Below are 13,047 nucleotides of genomic sequence, written 5' to 3'. Positions count from 1 at the left end.
CGGTTGTATCAATAACAAGTAAAATGTAGGGATGCACCGAATGTTCGGCCACTGAAATTAATCAACTGAAAATAGCAAAAATAAGGCCTAATAAGTCCAAAGACCGAATAAATTTTACAATTACGTTGACATGTCGGCAGTGTGGAAGCATTTTAAAGTGTCGCTCTTTGCAGACACTGTTCTGCTGAACTGTCTCCCAGCACATCCACTCCATCGGTGAAAAGAACCGCTCTGAGTGTTTCTGTCACTCGTCTGTGAGAAGGAGATGAAGCTAGCCGCACCTACATTTGGAGTGCACATGTACTCAAGCCTTTACGGTAAGTGAAGCGGCCCAGTGCGAGCTGACAGGCAGGTTAGAGACTTTATCCTGTCAGTTTGTCTCTTTACAAAGACAAGTGTTGCAGTATGAGAGTCCTGCCTGAAGAGAGGCTGTGAAACTGGGTCGGAGTGGATGAATTTAGCGCGAGGGGGATACAGATGTGACAACGTCCGGTTTTCAAAATAAGGCGTCTGTACAGGATGGAAATAAGATTAATTGGATTATATTCACAGAAAGTATAAAACATATTGCATGTGTCCATTTACTTTTAATGGACACATGTAATATGTTTTTTTTACTTTACACTGAGTAAAAAGCACTTTTTGACTGTTTAATTTATGCAATGGTAAAAAAAAAAAAAAAAGAGGAAAAAATGTGAATGCGCTAATTTCTTCATTATATTCGATTTCGGCTTCGGCCATTTCGGTGCTTCCCTGGTGATATAAAAATCCATAATTCGAGAACAAACATATGGTTTTGAATGACCAGTTAGGTATAGATTGTTTGGCAATGATGAAAAGAAGTAATTTGTTTCAGGTATCAGTTTTTACAAATGAACTCTGGCAGGAACATTTTACTGCACTGTGAGTACTTTTACTGTCATACTGTAAGTACATGTTGCTGATAATACTCACATACTTTTACTGAAGGAAGGTTTGAATGCAGGACTTTTACTCGCAGTGGAGTATTTTCACAGAGTGGTATTAGTACTTTTACTGCAGTAAAGGCAGTTTACAGTGAGAATAAGCAGTAAAGTGTACAAACCTGCTTCAGGCTTGAAAACAGCGTCCAGTAGTTTGCGTTGTCCACAAAGTTCCTCCTCGTTCTCCACTTTAGACATTTTTACTGATTCACAGCAGCTTTTCCTCCAGACTGTTTCCAGCTAGCAAGCTAAGCTAACTGCATTAGCTTCGTAGGACAGCGGGAGATAATTCAGATGTTAAACATGTTCAGATAAAGGGAACAGCACAGAGTCTATTCAGACAGCTCTATCTGGACATTTGGACATTTGGGCTCCGTGAAAAATACAGTTTGGTCTCTATGGAAGCTGCTCCGACTGTGAGGCCGAGCTCCGGCTCCGGCTACTTCCTGCTAACAAGCTAACTTCCTTTAGCATTCTTGGCTAACAGGAGATGAGTCTGAGGTGAAACATCCCGAAAGTTTAAACAGAGTCCACTTAAACACGTTGATCCTCACATGCAGGCTCTGCTGCTGAACTCCGGCTGCATCTCACGGTAACGTGAAGGAAAAGTTAGCATGTTAGCAACCGGAAGTACACTTGCTTCACTTCTGTGCTGAGCTTCAAAATAAAAATGACCAAAAGGTACAACTACCTAGATTCTTAAGTAAACGTAGAAAAACGACAAAGTAAAGTAAAAGCATAATGTACACTATATTAATGTATGTACACATATACAGACAACTCTAAGTATAGTTAAGACATATTCTCATGTACACTGTTATTTCAGACCTTTTATATATACAACAACAAACAACAGGGTCAGCGTTTATTGGTTTATTGGTCATTATACAGCACAATATAATTAGGAGGGGGTTTATATTAAAATATGGTAACTTATAAAATCAATTTTTGAGTTTGCATCTGAGGTTAATGTTAACAGCAGCAACTAGATGACAACATGATCATCCTCACAATAAACAGTCTGACATTTGGGAAACAGAGTCCATCCTGACTGCATTTGTGCACCAAGCAGCATCGATGTAGTCCACCTCCTCTTGCCGGAGTCTTGTGCTGACAGCTCAGAACGTGGACCACCTCCCGAGTGCTTGATCTGGGACTTTACTGTAACGACAATGTAAATTATAAAATGCTTTATAATACAAATTATGAGAAAATCTTAAGTCATTGTGCACTGATGAGAAAAAACTTTCATGCCCTGTTTCAGCAGTCAAAAGAGAACCTACATTAAACCACAGACTGTATTTAAAAAGGATTAAACAAGCGAATAGCACAGCACAGTACTGTGTTTGTACAGTACCACGGTTATAGTTACGGTAAACATACAGAACAAGTTTAACAGAGAAGGAAATGTTCCTAACACAATATAGAGGGCACAATGGCCTTCAACAAAATAAGTACCATGTGGTATGAGAATTATGACTAAAACATTGACTAAAATTAAATAAAACAGAGGTCCGCTGACAAAATCTTGATTAAAACAAAGCAAAACAAAAGGACTGTAGTGAAAAGGAAGTGCAGTGTGATCTTCAGAAATGCCTCCGTGCTGCTTCTCATCAGCTCTTCCTCCTCACAACACCTTCTCATGCTCCTTCTGACTCTCTAAGCATTCTGGGAAACACAATTTTTAAATGTAGGCTCATGTTTATTTAAATATAAATATAAAAGAAATAGGTTGATAAAAGTAAACTACATACACTTTAGATGGAGAAGAGTCCAGTGGGCCGACAGATGTAGCCTTGAGTGCAGTGCAAAGAAAATGGAGAGAAAATCCAGATGGAACTTAAATGTTTACTGATCACCTGACCGCGGTAAATGTAGAATAAGAATCATCTTTGGCGATAAGGTCCTACACGTAGACAAACATACAGTTGACATAAACGTAAAAAAATATATCAATATGAAATAAACAGACGCAAGTTATTAAGAGCTGTTAATTATCCAGCTACAAGGTCAAACAACTCAGTTGTCCCTGAAGTCTGAATAGCACAGAGAACATAGATGCTTCGACTCTTCACATATTCAGTGCCACCTCATCTGAGTCCAAGGTTTACATTAATTATTAAAATAATGTGTGTGACTGCTATTAAATCACTGAACTTAAACCTGTCTATATTTGGAACAGGTTTCTCTGTGGGACAGGCCTTTACAACCCAAAACCCTCGCTCATCAAAGATGTAAAACAGGCTACTATAAAATATTTAATTTCAAGCATTGTGATTTTTACTTTTAAAAAGTATATATGTATAAGGCTATTGGATTACATGTCAATAATGAATCATTTGATTTAGTTCTGAGAGACTGTGCATCTAGGCCAACATCACGTTCAGAGAGAGAGAGACCCGTTTCAAAGTAGTCACCTTAGAAAGGAAGAAAGCCGACGGAAAATTGCTTCGATTTTTTGGACACTTATGGACTAAAGTAATATTAATAATCAAGGAATGGACACATGCCTGACTTTATTACAGCTTCAAATTTATGGAGTCACCAGTTCTTTTTACCATACTGTTAAATGAATTATACTTTGGCGCTCATTAATTTCCATAAATAAACTGATCAAATGAATTGTGGAGAATCTAACTGGAGTAAAATGTGCCCATAATCACCATTCAAAATATTATATTTATATGTGCAATCAAAGCAGCCTTAAACTAGCTCAAGAAGGCGCTCTGTGGGCTTCAAAAGGTTTTATAGACCCAAAGAACTTAAAAACAGATCCGGCATCTAATTCAGATATTTTTAAACGAATGAAAACATGTTTTGTTTGTGTATATCTTCACATAAAATAAGCTACTGACCTCACAAACAAAACTAATAACTGCTAGACACATATTTAACAGATAAATGCAACCTTAAATAAATAAGAGGCAGAAACTAATGAACCAATAATTATTGAACTTATAACCATGTGATACCAGATGATGCAGCGGATGTCTGTGACGTCACAGGGATGAAAGCTAAACGCGCCTTATGTAACACTCGCCCTCAGAAACAGCGAGCTGCAGCACACAGCTCTCCTCTCCCTTCCAAACACTAGCTACCCTCCAGGCAGTCAGTGGACATAAAGTTGTTCCTGTGATGTAGAGACAGAGCTCAGTTAAAACTTTATGGATACAGATTAATAACTCACCGCTCTGAAACTCTCGCTACAGTCCGTGTTGCCGAGCCGGTCGGCAACACGTACGGCTGAACCCGAGCTGTTTACCGGCTTCTCGCTGACCCGCCCTTCTCTGCTTCTGATTGGCTAGTAGTCCTTAACTAGGAACTGAGCATGTGCAACTCCCAACAAAGATCATGTAGAGACAAGATGCATCACTCCATAGCTAAAACGAAGCCTTCAACACAGGCTGAAAAGAGGAGCTGCAGCAATGTGCAGCATGAGCATTTTATTAAATGAACCTGTTCTGGTACAACCCCTAAATAAGATTTTGAACCTAAAAATGAGCAGAATACCACCTCTTTAACTTAGTAAACACAGGAAACCACTATGTGGATAAACTTTGATATTTACCAGTGAGATCAACTTCAAGCACTGAGAAGCAACTGAGAAGTCTGCAAAGTCAAAGAGTGATTGATTATTATTAATCATCTGAAGACATGTAGATATTGTACCTGGGTTGATAGATTTCCTAATTAAGTAGGAAAAGTTGCTCAGCAGCAGCAGATCCACAAATATTCTGAGGGGATGTGAGATTTAGCGTTCCATTTATGTTTCATCTTATTACAAGCTATGGTTCATTCCTTTTGTTGATCCATTTTCACATTTTGTTTGCCATTCAAATATTTTGAACACCCTTTATAAGTGATTATGGTTAAAACAACAAAAAATCTTTTAGAAAAATCCTTGAAACATGTCTTTGGAGTTGAACACCAGGACCTACATGTCCCAAATTATTTAACATGCTGCTGAAAAGCAGTTTAGAGTCATACTTTGAAGACATCCACACTTCATTTCTTCATATAAACAAGGATAAAGAAGCAAGAATGTTGTTAGTTCAGGGTTTATTTCCTCTGCATCCAAATCAGCATGTCAACTCAAAACATTTTATAAGGTCAGAAACATAAATGTACATTTAAAAATTTGTTCTGTCCTTTGTTTCTGAGTTCAGAGTCATGTGCTGTGACTTCCATCTCCTGGGATATGAGAGTATCTGGTCTGTTGAGAATTGGACACTTGTCACTTGCTTTCCCTTAGAGTCGTTTCTGAGTCCCGGTGGGTTTTATGAACCAGAAGAATGTGAAGAAAGGATGTTTGGGAGAGACTCCATCACAGCTTATTTCATGACACAAAGAGAAAATATTAATTCTTCATACAAGAAAAGAAATTAAATGTTCAGAATCTGTGTCACACAACATGGCTAAATCAAAGACATCAGCTGTCCAGCTGTGTGAAATCAAAGTTTGTCTCAAGAGTTTTGATCTGACCGAAATAACACAAATACAGTATGAGCAGGTTAAGAATCAACTACTCATGTTTTACACATGAGATCAATTCAATTAGAAATAAACTGTTGCAAAAGTCAAGTCATTTCATTTATAAATCACATTTATGGGCTGAAACGATTCATCCATTAAATCGATAAAATGCATCGACGCAAATTCTTTGCATCATCATAAAGCAGCTGTCTGGTTGTTGGTCTGATGTTTGCTGTATGACACACTATGAATTTCCGAAAGGACTAATAAATATCTATCACCTATAAACGTGCACAGCTGATCCCGTTACGGGAGGCGCGCCTTAAACAACGTATGGATGAATCGTTGAAATAATCTATAGAAGCTTTGAATACTAAAATCATTGTTAGCTGCAGCCCTAAAGTTGACCATGGTGATTTACATGTGACATAAAATACTTTTAGACTATTTAAATCAATGAATACAAGAAATACCAAAAAGCACCCTGGAAACATTCAAAAAACAGAATTTAAGTGATAACGTGGCTCCATCTTGCCCTCAGTACTTCAGTACTTGCTGGAAGGAATCGGCTCAAAAAGCATCTCTGATGCTTCATTTACTTCCAGTGTTCTCACCAGCACATTCGTGCGATTTAAGTTGGTCGAGCTGAGTGAATGTTTTATCACAAACTCTGCAACTAATTGGTTTCTTCCCCGTGTGGACTCTCATGTGTGACGACAAATTGCTTCTTTGACTGAATCTTTTTTTACACACCGAGCAGCCGAAAGGTTTTTCTCCTGTATGAACTCTCAAGTGTTTGGTCAAATCTGCGCTTTGGGCAAATGTTTTGCCACAGACAGAACAGCTGAAGAGTTTTTCCCCTGTGTGGTATCTCATGTGTGTGGACAAATTGCTCTTTCGAAGGAAACGTTTTTTACAAATGGAGCAGCTGAAAGGTTTTTCTCCTGAATGAACTTTTAGGTGTTTGGTCAAACCTGAGCTTAGTGTGAATCTTCTACCACAGACAGAACAACAAAAAGGTTTCTCCCCTGTGTGGATTCTCATATGATTCAAACATGTACATCTCCATTTAAATGATTTTTTACAAACTGTACAACTAAATGGTTTCTCCCCTGCGCGGACTTTCATGTGCCTCGCAACATATTCTTTAAACTTAATAGTTTTTTCACAAACTGAGCAGCTGGAATGTTTTTGTTCTGAATGAAGCCTCATATGATCCATTAAGGAGCTCTTGCAGAGGAATCTTTTACCACAATCTGAGCAACTAAATGGATTCTCTGCTGTTTCGAGTTCATTGTGTTCCTGCAGATGTTCTTTGTGGCCAAAGCTTGTAGCACATTCAGAGGAGCAAAGTGATGTTTTTCCTGTATTACATTCCACATCACTTACAGCTACTTCATTGTTTTGCAGAGGGTTTGAACCTGACTGACATTTCTTGATCTCCTCCCAATCAAAACTATCATCAGTCTCAGGTTCAGAGGAGTCTGAACTATCTGCTTGTAAATGTCTCTTTGGATCTGAGTTCCTGGATGGTTCTTGTCCCCCACAGTCCTCTCCATCAGCTTCTGCTTCCATCTGTTCAGTTAGTCTTTGATGAAGCTGTGAGGACTGAGGTTTCTCTTCATCGTCTTCTTCGCTCTTCACAGGGACAGAAGTGAATGTGAACTTGGTGATATCAGCCTCCTCCAGCCCTCGAAGCTGCTCTCCGTCCTGACTCGTCCAGAGTTCCTCCTGTTCCTCTTTAATGTGTGGGGGCTCTGGCGGGTCCTCCTGGTCCAGACTGGGGCTCCACTCCTCCTTAATATGTGGGGGCTCTGGGGGGTCCTCCTGGTCCAGACTGGGCCTCAACTCCTTTATTATGTGCAGAGACTCCGGTGGGTCCTCCTGGTCCAGACTGGGCCTCCACGCCTGCTGCTCAGAGGGAACCGCTGCTTCACTCACCAACAGCAGCTGGACGTCTGTGGAGAAAAATGAAATACATACACGTTTTAGAAAACTAACTTCTTTGTTAACATTTAAACCCCCGACAGCACTACTTTCTGAGACTTCAAGCTGCCCTCTAATACTCAACTAAACCATCAAGTCAGACCAAGTTTTCATTGGCCAGTTAGTCACAGAAAACCACAGTGATTTACAGCAGATCTGACCAGGACTTTGGGGACAACCAGCTTTTGTGCTTGCTTACGCTTGAAAACAGGGTTGGTCTAAAAGAGGTTTAAGAGAAAGCAGTCACCAATCAGTCAGGATTTAGAGCATCATAGCAAAGAGACAGCACTACTGAAAATTACAATTGACCTAATTGCATCAGACTTGGGCCTTTTCTCTGTACTGGTTTAATTAGATTTTAGTTCCATTCACCATCACATCCCTATTAACAAAGACTGGAACATTTAATTGGCAGATCAGATAAGAGATTTATATATTAGAATCCCCATAAGCACCAGCATAAGCATTGCTTACTCTTCCTTGAGTCCATTAATCATACGTTCATATCAAAATATCAACTATTAAATAACTTTGTACAAAACTGCTCTAGGCTACAGTTTACTGTACGGGTGTGTGTTTAAGGAGACAGCAGCAGAGTTTTCCTGTTGTCCCCCCTGTTATGGTAACATTGTGTCGCAGCACATTTGCTGATTTCAGATGGACGTAAAAAGAAAACCTTCTGATTCCACTAACTCATCTACGTGCACAATTCAAATTTCAGTGTGTGATGTGTGGGTGTGATTGGAGGAGGTGACACCCTTATAGTCAAGTTGAGGACTAGGGTTACCCTTAAGGTTAACATAACCTTTGTGTTTTTTACCATCAATCTGAATTCAGGGGGCATAAAGTGAAAATAGAAGACATTTTATTGGGCTTTAATTTTGTGACCATACATCAAATCTCCAATACTGACTGAGGGATGCTCTATGGTGGTCTGCTATTTCTGGGGAGTGAAATGAGTTGGTGGAAACTGCAGGTTTTCTTTTTAGAAAGACATGGATGAGCGACTTTGGTGTGGAGAATCTGACTGGCTTGACAGAGTCCTGATCTCAACCCAAAGAACACCTCTGGGATGAATTAGAGCCAGACTGCGAGCCAGGCCTTCTCGTCCAACATCTGTGCCTGACCTCACAAATGGGGTTATAGAAGAACCGTCAAAAAGAAACACACTCCTAAACCTTGTGGACAGCCTTCCCAGAAGGGTTGAAGCTGTTATATCTACAAAGGGTGGGCCAACTCCATATTAAACCCTTTCATTAACCATCTTGTGTACATGTAAAGGCAAGTGTCCTAAAAATTTTGAAACATAGTGTATATCGGATCTTCACCAAGTGAAATCAGTCAGTGGAAACAGAATGTTTTCTTTTTACAAGAGTTCGAATCTTAGCTGAATGTAGGTAAGTCTTCTGTGAGAGTGTAATATTTTATCTTATTTTATTATTCAATCGTTTCTGCCACTTCAATTGCATTATGTTCAGCAGAAGCTCACTTTTATTTTGAAATGTGCTGCAACACGATGTTACCGTAATGGCTAGAGAAAAAACACGCATCGCAAAACAGTGCGAGGGCTGGCTTGACTGTCGTTGTCGAAGTAGAGGCTGGCTTGACTTCAGTAACTAATCTTAGTGGGCGATACACTCTTACTCGTGAGACCAAGCCACCCGAATTAAATCAGTTTTAAATTAATGAAATCTAAATCAACTGTTCAATTCACACGTTTTCATCACCGCCATCCTTATCAATGAACTTGCATTACTTCCATTTATAGAAAACAGCGACGCTATGAACACAAGATGATGTTATAGAAAATGATTCACTGCTGCAGATTAAACTATCCATCAGGATACAAAGGAGTTAAAATGACCTTAAACATTTGGAGCAGTAAAATGCAGCGGGAATATATTTTATATATATATATATCCAGAAACATCAGATATAACAGAGAAACTCTGACAGGAACATTTTACTGCACTGTGAGTACTTTTACTGTCATACTGTAAGTAATAATAATAATCTTTATTTGTAGAGCACTTTTCAAAAACAAGTTACAAAGTGCTTTAACAAGTGTAAAGACAATAATACAAAAACAATACAAGATAAAAGCATGAAAACATTAAAAAGACTAAAATACAGATAAATATAAAATTAGTAAAATACAATAAAATAAAAGGGATAAAATAAAGTCAAATAAGATCGGGAAAAGCTCTCCTATAAAAGTGTGTTTTAAGAAGGGACTTAAAAGAGTTCACTGACTCAGCCGACCTGATTTCCTCGGGCAGGCTGTTCCAGAGCCTCGGGGCCCTGACAGCAAACGCTCTGTCCCCTTTAGTTTTCAGTCGAGACTCTGGAACAGACAACAGACCTCTGCCCGAGGATCTCAAGGTACGTGCTGGTGCGTATGGGACTAAAAGGTCAGAAATATAACAAGGCGAGAGGCCATGAAGAGCTTTAAAAGTGATCAATAGAATTTTAAAGTCAATTCTAAAACATACTGGGAGCCAGTGTAATGAAGCTAAAATAGGAGTAATGTGGTCATATTTCTTTGTTCTGGTTAAAAGCCTGGCAGCTGAGTTCTGGACAGTCTGGAGTCGATCAATAGATTTTTGGGTTAAACAGGTGAAAAGGCTGTTGCAATAATCCAGGCGTGATGAGATGAAGGCGTGTAAAATGGTCTCGGTGTCCTTAAAAGTTAACATAGATCGAATTTTAGCTATATTTCTAAGTTGATAAAAACATGATTGAACAAGCTTTGTGGTGTGCTGCTCGAAATTTAAATTACTATCAAACCAAACACCAAGGTTCTTTGCCACAGGCTTAATGTGATTTACTAGGGAACCAGCAGATGGCAGTATTTGATTTGCCATCTGCTGGGACCCGATGACCAGGATTTCTGTTTTGTCTGAGTTCAGCTGGAGGAAATTATTTAACATCCATTTTTTAACTTCACAAAGGCAGTTGTTAAGTGAGCTCAGCATTCCAGGGTCTGTGGATCCGACGGGCAAGTATATTTGTGTGTCATCAGCATAAATATGAAAAGAAATGCCATGTTTATGGATAATATGTCCAAGGGGAAGCAGATACAAGGAAAACAAATTGGTCATTGGTGACTTTAAGCAGGGCAGTCTCAGTGCTGTGGTACTTCCTAAAACCAGACTGAAACCTTTCAAATAATTTGTTATTTTCCAGCACAGTGAGCAGCTGTTTGGACACAATTCTTTCTAGAATCTTTGCAGTAAAAGGCAGTTTTGAAATTGGTCTAAAATTATGTGGGAGGGAGGGATCTAAACCAGGTTTCTTTAAAAGTGGGTTCACGCAAGCCGTTTTAAAATAATCAGGGACACAACCAGTAGATAGGGAGCTGTTGAAAACAGAGATCAAATGGGGCCCAACAGAATCTATTACTTTCAGTAAAAACTTTGTAGGCATTATATCAAGTGGGCTGGAGGACACTCTCATTTGTGATACTGTTTTTAAAAGCTCAGACAAGTCGATGGGATAAAACTGGTTAAAACTCTCTTGTTGCTGGTGAGGAACCTCTGAGTAAGAGGCCGCAGGGGTAATAGAGGCTCTGATTGACACCACCTTATTGGTAAAGTAAGATAAAAACAATTCACAGTCATCATTACTTCCAGCTGAGGCACAAGGAGGGGTTGGGTTTACCAGCTGAACCACAGTCTTAAACAGAAACCTGGGATTGTGTTTATGTGTAGTAATGAGTTCAGAAAAATAGTGTGTTCTCGCATCCTTAACCATGTTATTGTAGTTAATTAATAAATCCTTCAGACTGAGGTAATGGACTTGGAGACTGGACTTTTTCCATCTGCGCTCTGCTTTCCTGCATTCCCTTTTAGGCTGCGAATGCTGTCATTTATCCAGGGTTGCTTACTAGCTTTAGACGTAGGCCTAACCTTTAGAGGAGCAGTAATATTTAGTGACGACAAGCAGATATGATTGAAGTGATCGACCAGATTGTTGGTGTTGGAATCAGACAGGTGTTGGCTTTGGCTCTGAAAGAATGCGCAAAACTTTGAAACACTTTGTTCATTAAAGATGCGACAACACACGGAGCTTGGTGAGGCGGCATGAGTAACAGGCGAATCGCAGCTAAAAACAATACATCTGTGGTCAGATATGGTCATGTCCACCAATTCCACCGAGGAAATGCTGACACCCAGGGTAAAAACCAAGTCCAGTGTATGACCACGGTTATGTGTTTGCCCTTTGACATGTTGTTTGAAGTTAAAAGAAGTGGCCATATTTAAAAAGTCAGTTGCATTAACATTGTTGGGGTCATCAACATGAAAATTAAAATCGCCACAAAGAACAATTCTGTCATACTGTAAGTACATGTTGCTGATAATACTCGCATACTTTTTAAGGAAGGTTTGAATGCAGGACTTTTACTGGCAGTGGAGTATTTTCACAGAGTGGTATTAGTACTTTTACTGCAGTAAAGGCAGTTTCCAGTGAGAATAAGCAGTAAAGTGCACAAACCTGCTCTGTGTAACCGGACTTCAGGCTTGAAAACAGCGTCCAGTAGTTTGCGTTGTCCACAAAGTTCCTCCTCGTACTCTGCTATCGTTCTTTCAAACAGCTCAAATATCTCTTCAGCAGCCGCACTTAGTCGCTGCTGGACAAAAGCTCTCAGCGTTTGGACTTTAGACATGTTTACAGCAGCTTTTCCTCCACGTTAAACTGACGTTACGTTCGGGCTCCGTCTATTTCCAGCTAGCAAGCTAAGCTAACTGCATTAGCTTCGTAGGACACCGGGAGATAATTCAGATGTTAAACATGTTCAGATAAAGGGAACAGCACAGAGTCTATTCAGACAGCTCTATCTGGACATTTGGACATTTGGGCTCCGTGAAAAACACAGTTTGGTCTCTATGGAAGCTGCTCCGACTGTGAGGCCGAGCTCCGGCTCCGGCTACTTCCTGCTAACAAGCTAACTTCCTTTAGCATTCTTGGCTAACAGGAGATGAGTCTGAGGTGAAACATCCCGAAAGTTTAAACAGAGTCCACTTAAACACGTTGATCCTCACATGCAGGCTCTGCTGCTGAACTCCGGCTGCATCTTAACGACCGCTGTTTGTTCGAAATGAGCCGATTTATCTTTCATGATTCTGCATATGTGCAGCTTCCTGACACGTAAGTTAGCATGTGCCACAGGAAGTACAACCATTTCCGGTACCACCTTTTGCAGAATTTCAAAATAAACTACTTTTACTAACCAGTACCTTTGCTTGAGATACTATTGAAGTACAACACTAATTGTTATGGATGACTGTAATAATAAGTTTTTACATGGTTGAAACAGGACTGAGGTAAATAAAATTAAAAGTAATAAATAGCCAACAATAAAGACATCAACAATATTGATAAAACAGATGAGACATGTTGAAATTAAACAGAGTGGTGGTGGCATTAATAAAAGGCTTCATACAGATAAGTATTGGGACGTGTTTAAAAGATGTCACTGAAATGTGTTCACATACTTGGCCAATAAATCTGATTCTGATATCAGGTAAATACAGTCAACTCTAACAGCCTCTTCTATCCTGCTGAACAAATGTCTGATACATTTCTATAAAAGAAAAATCATTGAGAAACATTACAGTTTTAAATT

General features: G+C 39.5%; 2 protein-coding genes and 1 pseudogene across 8 annotated transcripts in view; 1 reads left to right on the top strand and 2 right to left on the bottom strand.

The window, feature by feature from the left end:
* LOC119887775 overlaps positions 1-13,047 on the top strand; it is an 878,746-nt pseudogene that overhangs the window by 425,794 nt on the left and 439,905 nt on the right.
* Positions 1-13,047, bottom strand: part of LOC119899948 (gastrula zinc finger protein XlCGF57.1-like) — an 80,657-nt gene that overhangs the window by 35,581 nt on the left and 32,029 nt on the right. Inside the window, exons 1-2 of one of the 7 annotated variants that reach the window (XR_005444068.1) lie at positions 1,085-1,597; positions 451-510 (exon numbers count right to left, since the gene is read on the bottom strand). The exons of 1 other annotated variant lie outside the window; for it this stretch is intronic. Coding sequence is in view for 3 of the 6 variants with exons in the window: in XM_038715323.1 (XP_038571251.1) it covers positions 1,085-1,160 (76 nt within the window). In the remaining 3 variants the exon portion in view is untranslated. Of the gene's footprint in view, positions 1-450; positions 511-1,084; positions 1,598-12,104; positions 12,601-13,047 lie in introns of those variants that run through there. 5 more of the 7 variants (XM_038715152.1, XM_038714830.1, XM_038715068.1 and 2 more) reach the window with 5 other exon arrangements.
* On the bottom strand, positions 5,005-12,124 carry LOC119905607 (zinc finger protein OZF-like). Its single transcript, XM_038722828.1, has 2 exons — positions 11,916-12,124; positions 5,005-7,393 (listed from the first exon to the last, which is right to left on the bottom strand). The coding sequence occupies exons 1-2, from the start codon at positions 12,085-12,087 to the stop codon at positions 6,027-6,029; spliced, it is 1,539 nt and encodes a 512-aa protein (XP_038578756.1). The 5' UTR covers positions 12,088-12,124; the 3' UTR covers positions 5,005-6,026.

Source organism: Micropterus salmoides, unplaced genomic scaffold (genome assembly GCF_014851395.1).
Source record: "Micropterus salmoides isolate LMB-PRFRI ecotype aquatic unplaced genomic scaffold, ASM1485139v1 Ms_hic_scaffold_1, whole genome shotgun sequence".
Taxonomy (NCBI): domain Eukaryota; kingdom Metazoa; phylum Chordata; class Actinopteri; order Centrarchiformes; family Centrarchidae; genus Micropterus; species Micropterus salmoides.
This window is presented reverse-complemented; position numbering and strand designations above follow the sequence as displayed.